The 18,696-nt window shown below is 28.0% G+C and overlaps 5 protein-coding genes across 5 annotated transcripts; all 5 read right to left on the minus strand.

Moving 5' to 3' along the window:
• Nucleotides 1–1,948: 1,948 nt before the first annotated feature.
• On the minus strand, nucleotides 1,949–2,822 carry LOC117915873 (dirigent protein 19-like). The gene has a single exon (XM_034831612.1). It carries the CDS (start codon nucleotides 2,739–2,741, stop codon nucleotides 2,160–2,162), a length of 582 nt encoding a protein of 193 aa, XP_034687503.1. The 5' UTR covers nucleotides 2,742–2,822; the 3' UTR covers nucleotides 1,949–2,159.
• Nucleotides 2,823–6,373: 3,551 nt separating this feature from the next.
• LOC117916580 (dirigent protein 22-like) lies at nucleotides 6,374–7,115 on the minus strand. Its single transcript, XM_034832691.1, has one exon. The coding sequence runs from the start codon at nucleotides 7,113–7,115 to the stop codon at nucleotides 6,534–6,536; it is 582 nt and encodes a 193-aa protein (XP_034688582.1). The 3' UTR covers nucleotides 6,374–6,533.
• Nucleotides 7,116–9,625: 2,510 nt separating this feature from the next.
• Nucleotides 9,626–10,417, minus strand: LOC117916509 (dirigent protein 22-like). The gene has a single exon (XM_034832584.1). It carries the CDS (start codon nucleotides 10,385–10,387, stop codon nucleotides 9,806–9,808), a length of 582 nt encoding a protein of 193 aa, XP_034688475.1. The 5' UTR covers nucleotides 10,388–10,417; the 3' UTR covers nucleotides 9,626–9,805.
• Nucleotides 10,418–12,368: 1,951 nt separating this feature from the next.
• On the minus strand, nucleotides 12,369–13,094 carry LOC117916528 (dirigent protein 19-like). The gene has a single exon (XM_034832606.1). The coding sequence runs from the start codon at nucleotides 13,089–13,091 to the stop codon at nucleotides 12,507–12,509; it is 585 nt and encodes a 194-aa protein (XP_034688497.1). The 5' UTR covers nucleotides 13,092–13,094; the 3' UTR covers nucleotides 12,369–12,506.
• Nucleotides 13,095–17,762: 4,668 nt separating this feature from the next.
• Nucleotides 17,763–18,463, minus strand: LOC117916662 (dirigent protein 22-like). Its single transcript, XM_034832801.1, has one exon. The coding sequence runs from the start codon at nucleotides 18,461–18,463 to the stop codon at nucleotides 17,879–17,881; it is 585 nt and encodes a 194-aa protein (XP_034688692.1). The 3' UTR covers nucleotides 17,763–17,878.
• Nucleotides 18,464–18,696: the final 233 nt, after the last annotated feature.

Raw genomic sequence — 18,696 nt, forward strand, 5'->3', positions numbered from 1 at the left:
ACCCAACTTGTGTTACATGGGAAGAGGTTTATAAAGCACTTTATTTTTCCTCTTACTTCCGACATGGGATTAGGTCAATGATGAAAATATCGGTGATTATAGATATATCGGTACTTCGATTTTGCCAATATATTAAAAATATCGGTAAATATTTTTTTCACAAATATCGATGAAGTGGAAATTATTTAAAATTTATAGGAATGCTTGCAAAAACTCTAAAAAAATGATAAAATAAGAAAATACACATATTTTAAAGTCATTTTGTAAGTATAATTGACATAAATATGATTAAAAAGAAAAATATCAATAGACAAAGATATATCGATAAATTTGATATTTGAATTTTAAGAGTAACAAATATGAATTTTGGAAGTGTATAAAGTTAGAATTGAGTTAAAAAAATATTTGATTTTATTAAATAAAAACATTTTATACATAAATATAATACATATGACATTGCAATAGTTTTAGTATCAAAATGAATATCGATGTAATTCTATCATATTGTTAGATGAAAGGAGCTCATCTTGTTGAAAACAATATTTATTTAAAAAATTTTAAAATACTTTTATTAAAACATGTTTTATTACATTTTAAATGAAAAATTAAATTAATTTATATAAAATATTTTTATTAACAATATTTATTTTAATTTCTAAAATTTTATTAAAAATGTGGTAACAACTTTTTTTTATTAACATTAATTTATTTAAATAATTAAAATTATTAATAATTTATCTTATCAAATTAATTTTAATTCATAAAATATGATGGATAAAAATCGAAATTTTAATCCATAATAGTGATTTAATAAAAAAAAAGATGGATAATTAATAATTATTTATACAGAGAGAGGAGAATTGCTCTCATGATATGCTTCCCTTTTTTTTTTTTTATCTCCACTAAATCTAAAAATAAAAAGGGCCACCCACTTCTCTACTCGGGCATCAAGAAGCCCTTCTCTGAAGTTGCCCTCCAGACGAGAGAATCCCTGAGAAGGCCCTATTTTCCTCTGCCACTCTCAATCCTTGCAGGTACTAATCTAATCATGTTATTATTATTATTTTTTTGCAACCCCCGTTTGATTCCCAAGAAAATCCACCCCCCCATTCGATTTCCGGGAAAATTCATCCTCGTTTGATTTCTGAGAAAATCCATGCAAAACTCCCAAGGAAAACCAAAATTTTTTTTTGCTCCCTGTGTTTTCTGGATCTGTTCTAGGGGTCTCTTTGTTTTTGTGCCATTCGATTTAAATTTCACGAACCCTAAATCCACGATTTTTGAGCCAGGCGGAAAAACACAACCTTTGCCTGGAAATCATGATCAGATTACCAAATAGCGCCTTATGTTTTTTTTTTTTAAAAAAAAATGGACAGATTTTGTATCCTGTGCGCGGGCTGGACTGGTAGGAAATATCGAGAAATTTTCCAGAAAAATCGGTAAATTTACCGACAAATACCGACCGATAATCGGTGACGAATATCATAACGAGCATTACTACTCCACTATGCTGCATCCTTTTTATTTTTAACAGAAAATAAGTACATAGCCTATTTCAAAAAATAATAGATATATATATATATATATATATATATATATATATAAATCACGTGTTTTTTTTTATTTTCAATTTGTTTTCATATTTAATTACGACTTTTTTGTATTTACGATTTTGAATATATTTTCATATTTAAATATTATATATATTTTGTTTAATAAATTTAAACCATTAATACATTTATATAATAATAAATAAATAATATTATAAATATTATTTAATTTTAATAAAATATAAAAAATATATATTTATGACGGTTTGACCGTGGTTGGACCATCGGTCCGATTAGTGAATTGTGAATTGATAATTTTTTCGATTCAATGTCCGATCCAATTCTAAAAACGTTGATTTTTATAATAAAGTATAGTTTAACAAATTTCAAGAAAATAATTAATCCATGTAAATAAGTATTTTATTTTATTATTGTATGCTTACATTCAATTAGGTGAAGTAAAAACCACCTAATTTATTCAAACTAAACAAAACTAGAGAATCCCACTTAGTTTACGTCGGGAGCACATGATTATTCAAGTATATCACTATTGTGGACCAAAGCTCCATAGAAAAATTAGAAAAAAAAAAACACACACACACACACACATTAATAATGTATTACATAGGCATTGTATTCAATATTGGCATCTCCAGTGTTGCTGAGCTCATAAGTTGTTGCTAGAACATAACCTCTAGCGAATCGGAAAAGCCCACTGCCACCGATTATCGGCATCTCCCTTACCTTAGCAGGAACATTGTTTCGTCCTAACACAGTGAATGTGCTACCATTGTACTTGCCATCAGTGAATGCAAAATTCATAACCATCAATATTTCAACATCTTCTTGTCCCGTAGATGCATAAAGCCCTTGGGCCTTTCCAACTGTTTTTGAGCTCAAATTAGGCCCAACGGTTAATGGGTTATCAATTATATTTACCATACCAAAATATGGTGTTGTGTTATTCACTGCTTTAATCACTGTAATTGAGGTTGCATTAGACCCGTTAACAAGATCATGCCAATAAAGTTTAAAATGACTTACCTTTTCTCTCAACATCTTCATTTTCTTAGGATTGACACTTTGGACATAGCTGTATTCTTCTCCGAAAACTGGGATTGTGGTAAAAGAGAAAATGAGGAAAATGAAGAAGATGAAGTAGGAAGGTGAAACGAGGAGAGCTTTAGCCATGGTTACAATGCACACCCTTTGCTCACAAAACCTAGGATATATGCCTTTGCTCACAAAACCAAGGATATGTACCTTTGCTTACAAGAACCTAGGCTATATATATATATCGAATGGTTCATTTTCCATACGATAAAATAGACTTTTCCAGATTCCAAGTCATATAAGCTTCCAACCGCGCAAAGACCAAGTCATATTTGCCCACCGTTCAAAGACACATCACAGTGGGGAAAACATCTAACGTGAATGACCAAAACGCCCCTCCATCTTATGGGGTTTGGTGCTTTGGGCGTAATTTCCTATCTTCTCGACCTGTAATGGCACGCATTTTTTGACTGGAAAGAAGCCAAACATGGAAAGACCGGAGTCGTTGGGCCTAACTTTGTCCCGGACATGAGTCCTGCTGCCACTGGCGGAGCCAAGTAAGGCTCAGAGGACCATGTGTCCCCCCTCAATTTTCTAGAAACAAAAAATTCCCTTATATGATAAACTTTTTTAGGAAAATAAAAACCAAAATACAAAATTACCCCCTCTAAAAAGAATATAAATTTAGTTTTCAAAATAATAACAATTAAATATTATTACAAAAAAAAAACAATATTAACCATTAATTACTAATAAAATATTAAAATTGAACAATAATAAAAAAATCTTATTTAATATTGACATTTCTTTCTTCTTGCTTATTCAATCTTTTTCTCTTTTTATAATTATTTTTTATTGGATTTAATTAAATCATAAAAAATAATACTTTTAAACTACTACCATTTTCGTAATGAATTATTATTATTGTATGAAACATAAATTTTAATTAAAAGATTTTACTTTCAACTATCTTGTATTTAGTTATTTGCAAAAGGAAAAAGATTAAGGTATTAATTTTGGTATTTATGAAAATTTTAATCCTCACTTCTAAAAGTATATAGAAAAATTTAGGTTTTCGGATATAAGTATAAATAATGAGATTAAAGTGTAAATAAATAAAATCAAGTTATGAGATAGCTAGACCTAAAAAACACATTTTTCATGAAAAATGGCGAAATTTATAAAGAAATTATTAAATTCTTTATAGTAACTTTTATGGGTTTTGCTACAAAATAATTAAAATTATTAAAAAAAAATTTAATGATTTTTCTTTCTAATTTTTATTTCTTTTGAAATTTTTCTTTAAATGTTCTTGGTAATTTTATATATATATATATATATATATATTCTTAGTACTATGGTGGTTTAATTTTATAAATTTTTATAATCAATATTTAAAATTATTTAATTTTAATAATAATAATAATAAATATCATTAATTACCTTAACTATAATATATTAATAATTCTCTTGATCCCTCCCCCATAACAAAGGAGTCTGGCTCCGCCACGGCAGCCGCCATCAAAGTTGGCCCTAAGGTTTATTGTGCCGCCATCAAAGTGGGCCCTAAGGTTTCTTGTGCCGCCATCAAAGTGGGCCGTAAGGCTTATTTGTGCCGCCATCAAAGTGGGCCGTAAGGCTTATTGTGCTGGGCCGAAACCCTTCGTCCTATTGAATAAAATTGTCATTTTACCATTCAAACATGTGAGCGAATGTAGGCCTGGTATATATGGGTATCTTTTTATCTCTCCCACGATTTAAATTTCGTACTTTATATTCTTTATCATTTTTAGGGCAAAAAGGGGAGAGATCTCCATTATTTTGTGGGAACTAGTAAATATATTAAAAGCCCTTTTTTTGGTAATTTTAGGAAATATTTTTAGTTTAAACAACATATTTTTTTAAGATTGTGTGTTTGATAAAATTTGAAAGTATTTTTAAAAAAATTGATAAATTACTCCTAAAAAATTAATGTTAAATAATTTTTCTAAAAATTCTTTTAAAAGGTGTTTGGTACACGAGTCAAATGTAGTCTAAATTAATCAAAAGTCTTAATTTTTCATTATTTAGGATTAATCTAGTTTAAAATTTATTTTTATTGATTTAAGGAATTTGTTAATCTCAAGTGTACAAGAATTTAAATTTCATAATTGCAATGAACCCACTATCAATTTGCTCTCATCTTAGCATATGCAACAAATAACTCTATAAGATCATGTCTCTACATATAGCCAAGTTAGAAAATGGAAGATCCATAAACTCTTCTACTCTTCCTTCCTATTTTGTAGGAGAATTACATACTCGTTGTATGGATTTAACTCTACCTCAAAGCAACTTAGGTTGGATATTGGCTTAAATTTTTGTGTGGCTTAAATAAATGCAAATATCAATTTTCTACATTGAAGTATAGTGAGGTTATTTTAAACTTAGTTATATTTTTTTTTTCTTGTTGAATTGACAAATATTTTGCATATGATTTAGCCACATCTAGATAAGATATTAAGTGTATCTCATATACAATAAACAACAATATGATTCTAGCTTACTTGTAAGGCATAATTTATATTTTTCTAACATGGGATTGTTATCTATATTAAGATTTTTAAGTTAGAGGATATGAAGCATTAAAGGCTAATAGTCCATGTACAAAATGAAAATAAAACTATGTCATATGTTATATAATGGTTTTAGTGAATAAGGTAGGTCTAAAACCTACAATTTCATGAATATCATACCATAATTAAAGGTGGAGGAAAAAAAAATTATAATTCATACCTCCATGCATAAAGTTCAAGATTTAAAGTGTGTTTAGCAATGTTTCAACTCGAAGTGTTTTTTATTGAAAGTATTTTCGCTATGAGTGTTTTTAGAAGAATCAACTATCAAATGTTTTTCTAAAAAATATTGCAAGTGATTTTTGACATTGCAAGTAACTTATCAAAATTTTATAAGTGTTTCCTAAATTTTACTAAACATCTATTTATTTTTTAAAAATATTTTTTTATGTTAAAAGCACTTTCTAAAATTAGTGTCAAGCGCACTCTTAGGAAACTGTCTTGAATATATGTATATGGCCTTTCTGAAATTGGATTGGAACATAATCTAATAGTGTTATAGGAATTTTGACATTTTAGTAGATTACAAATTTAAGGTGTTATTTGGGTGTAATTTTGTTTTCTAATTTTTTTTTTTAATTTAACATTTAAAAAAAAATTACTTTATATTTAGATACATTTCCTATTTTTGTTTTTAAAATAAAAATAAAAATATAACATATATAATTTCTTGTACTTAATCTTTAAAAATCACTTTCAAGTAGTAATTTTTATTTTTTTTTATACTTCGATTTTTTTAAAACGGATTTAAAACTATTACATCATGTTTGGCAAGATTAAAAAAATAGTTTTTTTTTTTTTTTCTAAAACAAAAACTTACTTTTAAAAAAATTATAACATTGTTTGTTCGTTATTTTTTATTTTAAATAAAACGGAATAGAGAATAAGTAAAAGTTGTTTTTATTAATTTTTCAACAGAGGAAGGGGCAACATGAGGAAATTAAGGAAGCTATAAGAAACAAATAAAATTGAACATAATACTATTATTCTTTTCTTAACACGATCTAATAGTATAATCGGAAATCTTCAAATATGATTTTCTTAAAATTACATGTGATTTTTCTTTTTCTTTTTTAACTTCTCTAAAATTTTTAATTAAGCAAATAAATTTCAAATCAAATTATACTTAATACTTAAATTTTATTTTATTCCTGCATACTTACCTTAAATTAGGTAAAGAAATAGCAACATAATTTAATTAAATTAAGCAAAACTATAGAACCCCACTTAGCTATGGTGGGAACACACAATAATTCAAGTCTATCACCACTATGGACCAAAGCTCCATTAAAATACTAAAAAAAGAAAAAAAAAATCAATAATGTTTGACATAGGCATTGTACTCAACAGTAGCGTCCCCCGTGGAATTGAGCATGTAAGTTTTTGCTTGAACATAACCTTTAGCAAATCGAAAAATTCCACTGCCACCGATCACCTCCATCTCCCTCACCTTAGAAAGAACTTTGTTTCGTCCTAACACAGTGAATGTGCTACCATTATACTTGCCATCGATGAATACAAAATTCATAACCATCAATAATCCAAATTCTTCTTGTCCTGCGGATGAATAAAACCCTTGAGCCTTTCCAACCAGTTTTGAGCTCAACTTTGGTCCAACGGTTAACGGATTATCAATCATATTTATTGAACCAAAGAATGTTGACGAGTTATTCACTGGTTTAACCACTTGAATTGAGGTTGGATTAGACCCGCTAACAATGTCGTGCCAGTAAAGTCGAAAATGACTTAACTTTTCCTTCAATATCTTCATTTTCTTAGGATTGACACGCTTGACATAGCTATATTCTTCTCCAAAAGCTGGGATTGTGGCATAAGAGAAAATGAGAAAGATAAAGAAGATGAAGCAGGGAGGTGAGATGAGTAGAGCTCTAGCCATGGCCACAATGCACACCCTTTGCTCACAAAACCTAGGCTATATATATAAACTATTGAATTGTTCATTTTCCACACAATTAAAGTCCACTTTTCCAAATTCAAAGATATTATAATTGCCAATCGCACCGACCCATCACAACGTGAATATTTCTAACAAGAATGACAAAAATGCCCCTCCATCTTATGGGGTTTGGTGCCTTGGGCATATGGTGGTTTTGGGTGATTTGCAAGTCTTATTGACTTGGGTACGCGTTTGTTGAATAGAAAGTGGAAAAACATGGAAAGAGGATGGTGTGGTTGGGCCAACCTTTTCTAGAAAATGAGGCCTCCCGCAATCAAAGTCGCCCCAAAACCCATTCTATTGGATAAAATTGTCATTTTAATTCTAACTTGTGAGTGACGGTAGGTCTGATACAATTTCCGGGTATCACACCCACCCACCCAATAGAAGCAAAAGTGAACTGAGAATTTAAAAATAAAGGAATTGACTTTACTTTCATTCTTCTTCCATGCCCAAGTCTTTCTGAGCACCGAATTTAGGGTTTAGAGTTTTCTAGGGTTTACAAGAAAAGGGAAAAAGACACTGCGTGTTTCGATGGAGAGAAACTCCTTCTAACTTACAAAAAATAAAAAAAAATAAAAGGTTTTCACAAGCTAATATAAAAATAATTATAAAATAAAAACAAGATAAAAATAATTCAAATTTAATATACTCACGAGTGAAAACTAACTTATGATGGTCAAAAGTAATAATACATCATTAAAAAGTATCTCCTACGTGATCAAATGTAATATATTTGATCAGAAAATATGTGAATTACTAATTGTTTTTATATAAGTGCTTGAAATTTATATTTTATAAACTTAAATTTTTATTTTGTGGCTTTTTTCATATGGGTATATGGAAATATATTTTTCCCTATATTTTAAAAGATTTTGGCATTTAAATTTTGAAAATATTTTTAAAAAATTGACAAATTATTTATAATGTTTCTTAAAAAAGAAATTAATGGACGATTCTTCTAAAAACATTTTTAGAAAAAACAATTTTACTAAAGTACTTCAAATAGAATCACTACTAAATATACTCTAATCTACTTAATAACTGGTACATCAATATCTTAAAATTTTGAAATTTCAAGATTTGTTGACTTTCTTTTTTATATATATATAAAGAGATTTTATTAGGTGAAAAATTAAGAAATTTTCTTTTGACTTCTTTGAGTTTTAAAATTTGAAAATGGAAATAATACAAAAATTTTATTTGTATAATGATAAGGTTACATTAATAAATTATTAATTAATTAATAATTTGTATATGATTTCTTAACCTTTATCAAATAAGATATAAAGTGTATCTCATTACTATCAACAATAATATGATTTTAGTTTACTTATAATACATGATTTATAAATTCTAAAGCAATGTTATCTAATGGTATGATTTTAAGTTAAAAGATATTAAGGATTGAAGGCTTCCAATTGATCGTGTGATTTAAAAATAGATTTTTGTTTTTAAAAATAAAAAATTATTTTTAAAATTTTTTAACGCTCTTTGGAAATAATTTTTAAAATAAAGTAAAATAGATAACAACTCTTAGAGAATAAGTAGGAGTTATTTTCACCGATTTTTTAAAAATAAGTTTCAGAAAAAATTGCTAAACAAACCCTTATATCAATATACAAAATAAAAATAAAACTATGTCATATGTTATATAATGGTTTTAGTTAATAAACTAGGTCTAGCACCTGTAATTTTATGAAAACAATTCCATAATTAAAAGCAGAGAAAATAAAAAATTTATACCTCCATGCATATAGATCAAGATTTAGGAGGTCATCTTGAATATATGGATATAACCTTTCTTGAGTTGTGTTGGACTATGACGTAATAGAGTTTTAGGAATCTTGACTGATGAACTTTTAGTAAATTACAAACTTAAAAGGTGTTATTTGGGTATAATTTTGTTTTCTATTTTAAAACTTTTAAAAACAAAAATTTGAATTTCTAATTTTTTTTTATTTTAAAAATAAAAATACTAATAAATTCAATATAAAATGTTGTTTTGCTGTACTTAATCTTTATAAATCACTTTCAAGTTGTAATTTTTTTTTTCATATATATACTTCCATTTTTTTAAAACAAAATTTTAAACTATTATAAAATGTTTGACCATGTGATTTAAAAAATAGTTTTCTATTTTAAAAACAAAAATTTGTTTTTAAAAAATTCATAACCTTATTCAGTTGTTGTTCTCTATTTTCATTTTTTTAAAAATAAAGTGAAATAAAGAATCATTTTCCCTAATTTTTTAAACAATAGAGGAACATAAGGAAATTAAGAAAATCATAAGAAACAAATAAAATTGAATATGGTCTTATTTTTCTTCTCTCTACCGAGAATTTTCAAATATGATTTTCTTTGAATTACATGTGTTTTTTTTTTCTATTTTTGTAACTTCTCTAAAAAATTTAAATAAACAAATAAATTCTAAATCAAACTATACGTGATACTTAAATTTTATTTTATTATTGCATGCTTACAATAAATTAGGTAAAGTAAAAGTAACTTAATTTAATTAAATTAAGCAAAACTAGAGAACCCCACTTAGCTATGGTGGGAACACACAATAATTCAAGTCTATCACTGTGGAACAAAGCTCGTCCGAAAAGTTAAAAAAAGGAAAAATATCAATAATGTAAAACATAGGCATTGTATTCGACAATGGCATCTCCATTGGTACCGAACATGTAAGTTTTTGCTTGAACATAACCTGTAGCAAATCGAAAAAGCCCACTGCCACCAACTATCTCCATTTCCCTCACCTTAGAAAAAACATCATTTCGTCCTATCACAGTAAATGTGCTACCATTATACTTGCCATCGTTGAATGCAAAATTCATAACCATCAACAATCCAAAATTTTCTTGTCCCGCAGACGCATAAAACCCTTGGGCCTTTCCAACCATTTTTGAGTTTAATTTTGGCTCAATGGTTAATGGATTATCGATCATATTTATTGAACCAAAGAATGTTGATGAGTTATTCACCGGTTTAACTACTGGAATTGAGGTTGGATTAGACCCACTAAGAATATCATGCCAATAAAGTCGAAAATGACTTAACTTTTCCTTCAACATCTTCATTTTCTTAGGATTGACACGCTTGACATAACTATATTCTTCTCCGAAAGCTGGGATCTTGGCAGAAGAGAAAATGAGAAAGATGAAGAAGATGAAGAAGGAAGGTGAGATGAGGAGAGCTCTAGCCATGACCACAATGCACACCCTTTGCCGGCCACAAAGCACCCCATTTGTTCACAAAACCTAGGTGGCATATATAGATTACGAGATGACCAAAATGCCCCTCCATCTTATTGGGTTCGGTGCCTTGGGCCCTTGGTGGTTTTGGGTAATTTGCAAGTCTTATTGACCTGGAATAACACGCCTTTTTTTTAATGGGACGTGGGAAATCATGGACAGACAATGGAGTAGTTGGGCTAACTTTTTCTAGAAAATAAGGCCTGCCCCCCATCAAAGTGGGCCCTAATGTTTGTGGTGGGCCCAAAATTGTCCTTTTATCATTAGTGAAGGTAGGTGTGGTACAATTTCCAGATATGACACCCACCCAATAGCGGCAAAAGTGAAATGAGGATTTAAAAATAAAGAAAATGACTTGACTTTCACTCTTCCCCCTTGCCCACGTCTTTCTTTCTGAGCATCAAATTTAGGGTTTAGAGTTTTCTAGGTTTTACGTGGGAAAAAGACACTCCATTATTTTGGAGGAACTAGTAAGAATATTAAGATTCCATTTCATAGTCATTTTAAAAACATTTTTAACTTAAAAAAATGTTTTTGAAAAAATTTCCACATTTAAAAATTTTTAGAAAATATATTTTAAAAATTGAAAAATTATTTATAATATTTCATAATTAATAAATGATTTTTCTAAAAATATTTTTTTTAAAAAATACTTTTATTAAAAATATTTCAAATAGAATCACCTTTAAATACACTTTAATGTACTTAATAATTGATACATCTTAAAAAAATATGGACTATTAAAAGAAATAAAAAATATGTAACTTCACAATTTGTTGATGTTCTCTTTTTGATAAAAGGAATTTTATTAGTTGAAAAATTAAGAAATTTTCTTTTGATTTCTTTGATTTTTAAAATTTGAAAATAAAAATAATATAAATATTTTATTTGTATAATGATAAGGTTACACTAACAAATTATTAATTAATAATTTGTATATGATTTCTCAAGCTTCATCAAATAAGATATAAAGTGTATCTCATTACGATAAATAATAATATAATTCTAGTTTATTTCTAACACATGATTTGTATCTTCTAAAATGAGAATATTATCTAATGGTGAGATTTTTAAGTTAAAATATATTAAGGGTTGACGGCTTTTAGAGCTTATTTGGTCATGTGATTTAAAAACATTTTTTTATTTTTTAAAATAGAGAACTGTTTTTAAATTTTTTTAAAACTGTTTGATTATTATTCTTTATAAACAATTTTTAAAAATAAAGTAAAATAGAGAATAATTTTTAAAGAACAAGTATAAATTATTTTCAGCAGTTTTTAAAAACAAGTTTAAAAAATAAGGTTAAACGGGTCCTTATAGTCTATATACAAAATTAAAATAAAACAATGCCATAAGTTATATAATGGTTTTAGTGAATAAACCACATCTAGCACCTATAATTTCATATTTAAAAATAGAGAAAATAAAAAATTTATACCTCCATGCATAAAGTTCAAGATTTAGGAGAGACTTTATTGAATATATACATATAGCCTTTCTCGATTGGATTATGACCCAACAATACGAATTGTCATCCTTTTAGTTTAGGGCACTATACTAGGTCAAGGCCTAATATCTTCAAGCTCATTAAATTAAAGGATGAATCATGGACTAACATTTATCAATCCAAAATGAATATTAAAGTTGCCTGGAGATTATAATCAACCAAATTTTCTTATCAATTTTAAAAAATAAACTACAAAATTGATCAGAATTATCATTGCTAAACCTTTTGCATTTTAGATTTTTTGAACCAAAATTTTAACTATCAAATTTGGAATGTGTGATAATTAATTTTATGATTGAATTTTAATAGTCAAGATTAATTTTAAACATTAGTGATTCAAAAAATTAAGATAGAATACCTTAATCTTTCTCCTCGAACCACTTTTATTCAAAACAAAATTTATTAAAAAATATTTTGAGAAAACAATTATACTACTCAAACACGTAATTTAATTTAATTAAACATCAAAGGGCCCCACTTAGCACATGGTGGGAACATAATGATTCAAGTTGTCACAATAGCGGGCCAAAGCTCAACAAAAGCTTGGAAAAAATGGGAAGAAGTTTAATAATGCAAAACATAAGCATTATACTCAACTATAGCATCTCTTGTGGCTATATTTACCGAGTAAGTTTTAAGTTCAACATAACCTCTAGCAAATCGGAAAAGTCCACTGCCACTGATCACTGACATCTCCCTCACTTTAGAAAATACTGTATTCCGTCCTAATACAGTGAATGTGCTACCATTGTACTTACCATCAAAGAATGCAAAGTTCATAATCATTAGTAGTCCAATCTCTTCTTGCGATGCAGAGGTATAAAGCCCTTGAGCCTTTCCAACCATTTTTGAGCTCAATTTAGGCCCAATGGTTAATGGATTATCGATCATATTTACCAAGCCAAACGCAGTCGTTGAGTTGGTAGGTGGTGCAACTACTTGAATGGAGGTCGGATTACGGCCGCTAACGTTATCATGCCAGTAAAATCGAAAATGACTTAGCTTTTCCTTCCTCATCCCCATTTTCTTGGGATCGACTCGCTTGACATAGCTGTATTCGTCCCCGAGAATTGGGATTGTGGCATGAGAGAATATGAGAAAGATGAAGAAGAAAAGGTTGGAAGATGAAATGGAGAAAGCCCTAGCCATGGCCACAATGCACTCTCTTTGAGAACAACAATTGGACTATATATAAAGTGAGTGGTTCATATCCTTTACAATAAGGCCCACCATTTTTTTTAAAAAATTTCAAGTCGTGATAGTTACCATCTTCACAAGGCACATCACAGGGATGCTTTTTATTCAAAATGACCAAAATGCCCATCCATTTCATGGGGTTTGCGCCTTAGGCCCTTGGTTGTTTTGGGTAATTTGCAAGTCACTGGGAAGGAATACCTGGAAAGGGTGGTTGGGCCTAACCTTTCTAGACAGTATGGGAGTGGGCCATAGTGTTTAAAGTGGTGGGCCCTACATCACGCCTAGAAAGGGAAATTACATCCAGCTCCATCTTTTCCATTTCCGCTAAATCCAAAATTTTATTTTCTCACCCACCCAACCCAAAATTCACCAGAAATAAGTACACTTTCTCTCTCATTTGAACCCTTCACCCTTAAACTTTTCATTTGAAGCTTTTATTTCATTACCAATATTCCATTTATTTAAAATAATTTTTTAAAACTTTGTTTTGAAAATGGTTTTTTAGAACATATTTTAAGGTATTGTTTTTATAATATTTTAAGAAATAATTGAAAATATAAAAATTATTTTGTACAATTTCAATATATAAATTCCTAAGTAGGAGTTTATTCCTAAAGCAATTGAAAATTATTTTAAAAATTATATTTGAATATATTGTCAAATAAACCCTTCATTTGGGTGGAAAGAATAAAGGGAGTATTTTCATCTATTTACACAATGGCATTTTTTATTTTTATTTTTTAAAAAAAGTTTAATGGATAAGAAAATGAATTTTTTGAGTGGGAATACAACCTTCAGACAAAAAGCTGAGAAATGTTCAATTGTCATCCTAGTGTTTAATGCTTGTGAGTGAAGAATTTTTGAGTGAAACCTGCCATTTTCCTTTTTGGCTTATAGTGATTGGCAGGGCATCCAATTGAAGCAAATGCCAAATGAGGATTTAAAAAGAAAGAGGATGACTCAATCATTGTCACTATGAATTGAGCAACCCTTCTAGGGTTTAAGGTTTCCTAATTCTTACAAGGAAAGGGAAAAGAAACATTGTTTAATAGGTTTAAATTGAGACTTCTTGGCATGTGTTTGGATGGAGAGAAAATCCATTGTCATAGGGAGAACAAGTAAAGATATTAATTTACTTATAGTTGGTTCAAATGTAAGTTGAGGGTTTATACTCATTCTTTTTGGGTTTAAGGTTTCCTAATTCTTAGGGAAAAAAACATTGTTTAATATATTTAAAATTGGAACTTCTTGGCATGTGTTTGGATTGGGAGAAAACCCATTGTCATAGGGGGGAGAAGTAAAGATATTAATTTACTTATAGTTGGTGGAAATCTTAAAAGATATTGATAATGGAATTATTCTACTTGTTTAATGAAAAAGTTATATTAATATATTGCTAATTAATGAATGCCTATGGATTAAAGAAAGCCAAAAAGTAAATCACCAACCAAGGGCAGTGATGAATCCATAAGCTTTTTATTTTTATTTTTGATATTTGGTTAATTTAATCTTCAAAGGTGGTAGAAAGTTTTGATTTTTGATTGACGTTTTGTAATCAAGAATGTTCCATACTTAAATTAGACTCCTACTTATTAGTTCAAGGGGAATATACTTGAATTGAACTCTTGCTTATTTGTTTAAGGAAAAAAATCGATCACCTATTTATTATATACTTGAGTTTACTAGACCCAAATTTCATTATCGTAAAGCTTATTTTTCCATATCTTAGTATGAGTGTGATATTTATAGTAAATTTTTAAGTTAGAAGATTTGAAGGATTTCATATGTAGTAAAAATCGAATTTGGTATAATGTTTAATTTGTATTTAAATATGAAAGTAGTTGCTATTAGGATGAAATTATGTTGTTTCGATGTACTAGTGTCGATTCGGATACATTTTCTATTATTTCCTTTTTCAAAAATGAAAAACAGTAATAACTTCAATATAAAATGCAAGAACTTTTATACGTTTACATTGAATATATAATAATTTCTAAAAATGGTTAAAAAAATAAAGAGTTAAGGTATTAACAATATTTACCACCTCATATTTAAAAGAAAAAAATTAAGTAATTTTAAAAGATATAAAATTAGTCTAAAAAGGTTTATTCTTTTCATATAGAAATTATTATTATTATTTTTTTTTGTTTTTAAAAACCAACTAACAAAAAGTGTGTCCAAACAAGACCTATCTTTTATTTTAATTTTTAAACAAAATTTTAACATTTTAAAACATATTTTACAATTTGATAATAATATTTTTGAAATACGAGAAAGTAAAAAAGTAAATAAACAACTAAAAAACCCTATTTCTTTTGGTTTTGGTAGCTTCAATATATCGTTTTATCTTTAGTCTTAGGTGGTGTTTGTTATTTTACTTAATTCTAAATAGAACCTTAATAATTAATAGTATTAAATATTAGGTTGTTTGTTTTTGTAGTATTTTATTTCTATTAAGTATTAAAAAATAAAAAAAATCAATGTGTTATTTTTTCTATTTAGAAAAAGCTATATATTTTGGTTTTTTCTATTTAGTAAAAAGTTTACAATAAGTCATGAAAAGGTAGAAAAACAAACAACCTAAATTCTAAAACTAAATTGTTTTAAGCAAAAAACCAAAAAAACAAAGACCACCTTAGTGTTAATGGTGAGTAATAAAGTCATTTATACTCGTATGACTTCTTGTTTAGTGTGTTTTACTGGGCTTTTTTTTTAACTTGTACGGCTATTTAAAAAAATAATTCTTAAAAAATGGTACTTTGAAAAATAATTCCAAATCCACGACACTTTTTGCTACTTTAAAATGTGTTTCTTGAAGAGACACCTTCTACATTTTTCATATCAACCAAAAATGTAAAAAAAAATTGAATTTACACTAAAAGTGCCTCTTGAAGAGACACCTTCTGTAATTCCATAAAATTGAATACATGTTAAAGGTGTCTCTTCTATATTTTTCATATCAACCATAAATGTTAAAAAAAATTGAATTTACACTAAAGGTGTCTCTTGAAGAGATACCTTCCATAATTTCATAAAATTGAATATATGTTAAAGGTGTCTCTTCAAAAGACATTTTTTCATAATTTTTTTATTAGTCATACACGTTAAAAAAAATTTGAATTTATATTAAAGAAATATCATTTCCACAATACCATAAAATCAAATTAATACTAAAGACGTCTCTAGAAGAGACATCTTTGATAATTTTCATATAAGTCATATAGTGAAAAAAAAAAATGAATTTACATTGAAGAACTCTATACAATTCCACAAAATTGAATTTATATTAAATGTGTCTTTTGAAGAAACATTTTTCACAATTTTTATATTAGTCACCTAACAAAAAAAATTAAATTTATAGTGTCTCTTAAAGGAAAACCTTTCAATATAAATTTAATTTTATGAAATTGTGAAATGTGTATTTTGAAAATACATTTTTAGTATAAATTCAATTATTTCAATGGATGACTGATGCAAGAATTGTTGAAGGTGTCTCTTCAAGAGACATCTTTAATATAAATTTAATTTTGTGAAATTGTAAAAAGTGTGTCTTAAGAAGACATCTTTAGTATAAATTTAATTTTTTTATTAAGCAATTGATATAAAAACTATGAAAAATGTCTATTTAAAAGATACTTTTAATATAAATTCGATTTTGTAGAATTATAAAAGGTGTCTCTTGAAGATACACTTTTAATATAAATTTAAATTTTTTTAACTTGTATTATTGATATAAAAATCGTGGAAGGTATATTTTGAAGAGACACCTTCAATATAAATTCAATTTTTTTAAACATGTATCACTTATACAAAAATGATGTAAAATGTCTTTTCAAAAGACACCTTTAAAAGTGACAAAAAGTGTCGTAGATTTGAAAATAGTTTTCATTGTATTGTATTTTAAAAAATTAATTTTAAATTCACCGTACAATCATCAAAAATCTGTTTTACTGTGCTTTAGTGTAGACCTGTATTTTAGGGGGTGTGTTACTTTCTCAAGAGAAGTTCATTTGAGATCTTTGCTTGGACATGAGGATTATTGTTAAATGAAAAATTAAATATCTCATCAAAGAAGTTGTTTGGTGAAACCTTTTACATTTTAGATTTTCTAAAACAAAATTTAAATTATCAATTTTTGAATGTTTGATAATTTATTTTTTGATTAAGTTTTAATAGTGAAGATTAATTTTTAAACATCGGTAATTAAAAAAAACTAAGATACGATACCTTAAATCTTTAATTTTTTAATCATTAATTATTCCAAAAATTAAGATATAATATCTTAAATCTCTTTATCCTCGAACCATTTATATTCAAAGGAAAATGCTTAGGTACCACCACTATGGTACCTATAAAACAAAAAATCTAAACTATTGAATATATATGGTCGTGAAATTGAAGCCTACAAATGAATGGGACTAAGGTACAAGGGTAAAGGCAAATGGAACTTGAGTATGAATAATAAGACTTGAAAATGTGCATAAGATACCACTTAATTAGTGGTGTTTTTTGGTAGGTACGGGAAAAGTAAACTTTTGTACTGAAGTTGAACTGATATTCAAAATATAATTTATTTCAAAATATTTTGAGAAAATAATTTTTCTACTCAAATACGTGATTTAATTAAATTAAGCAACATCAAAGGACCCCACTTAGCATATGGTGGGAACATAATGATTTAAATTGTCATAATAGTGGGCCACAACACAATACAAAAAAATCTTACAAAAAAAAAGGGTTTAATAATGCAAAACATAAGCATTATACTCAACCGTGGCATCTTTTGTGGTGCTATTGAATGTGTAAGTTTTTACTTGAACGTAACCTTTAGCAAATCGGAAAAGTCCACTACCGCCGATCACTGACATCTCTCTCACCTTAGAAAATACTGTGTTTCGACCCAATACAGTAAATGTGCTGCCATTATACTTGCCATCAATGAATGCAAAGTTCATAATCATCAACAATCCAATTTCTTCTTGTGATGCAGACGTGTAAAGCCCTTGAGCCTTTCCAACTATTTTTGAGCTTAATTTAGGCCCAACAGTTAAAGGATTATCGATCATATTTATCAAACCAAACGCAGTTGTTGAGTTTGTAGGTGATGAAACTACTTGAATTGAGCTCGGATTAGGACCACTCACAATATCGTGCCAATAAAAACGAAAATGACTTAGCTTTTCCTTCCTCATCCCCATTTTCTTAGGATCAACCTGCTTAACATAGCTGTATTCATCCCCAAGAATTGGAATTGCGGCATAAGAGAAGATAAGAAAGATGAAGAAGCTAAGATAGAAAGGCGAAATGAAGAAAACTCTAGCCATGGTGACAATGTACTCTCTTTCAACATAAAAATTGGACTCTATATATAAATCGAGTGGTCATATCCTATACAATAAGGCCCAGCATTTATTTTTTAATTTCAAGTCATTATAGTTACCAACTTTACAAGAAACATCACAATGGAGAATCTTTTGAGTGAAAATGATCTAAATACCCACCCATTTCATGGGGTTTTGTGCCTGAGGCCCTTGGTTGTTTTGGGTAATTTACAAGC

The sequence above is a fragment of the Vitis riparia genome, chromosome 6, assembly GCF_004353265.1.
Source record: "Vitis riparia cultivar Riparia Gloire de Montpellier isolate 1030 chromosome 6, EGFV_Vit.rip_1.0, whole genome shotgun sequence".
NCBI lineage: Eukaryota > Viridiplantae > Streptophyta > Magnoliopsida > Vitales > Vitaceae > Vitis > Vitis riparia.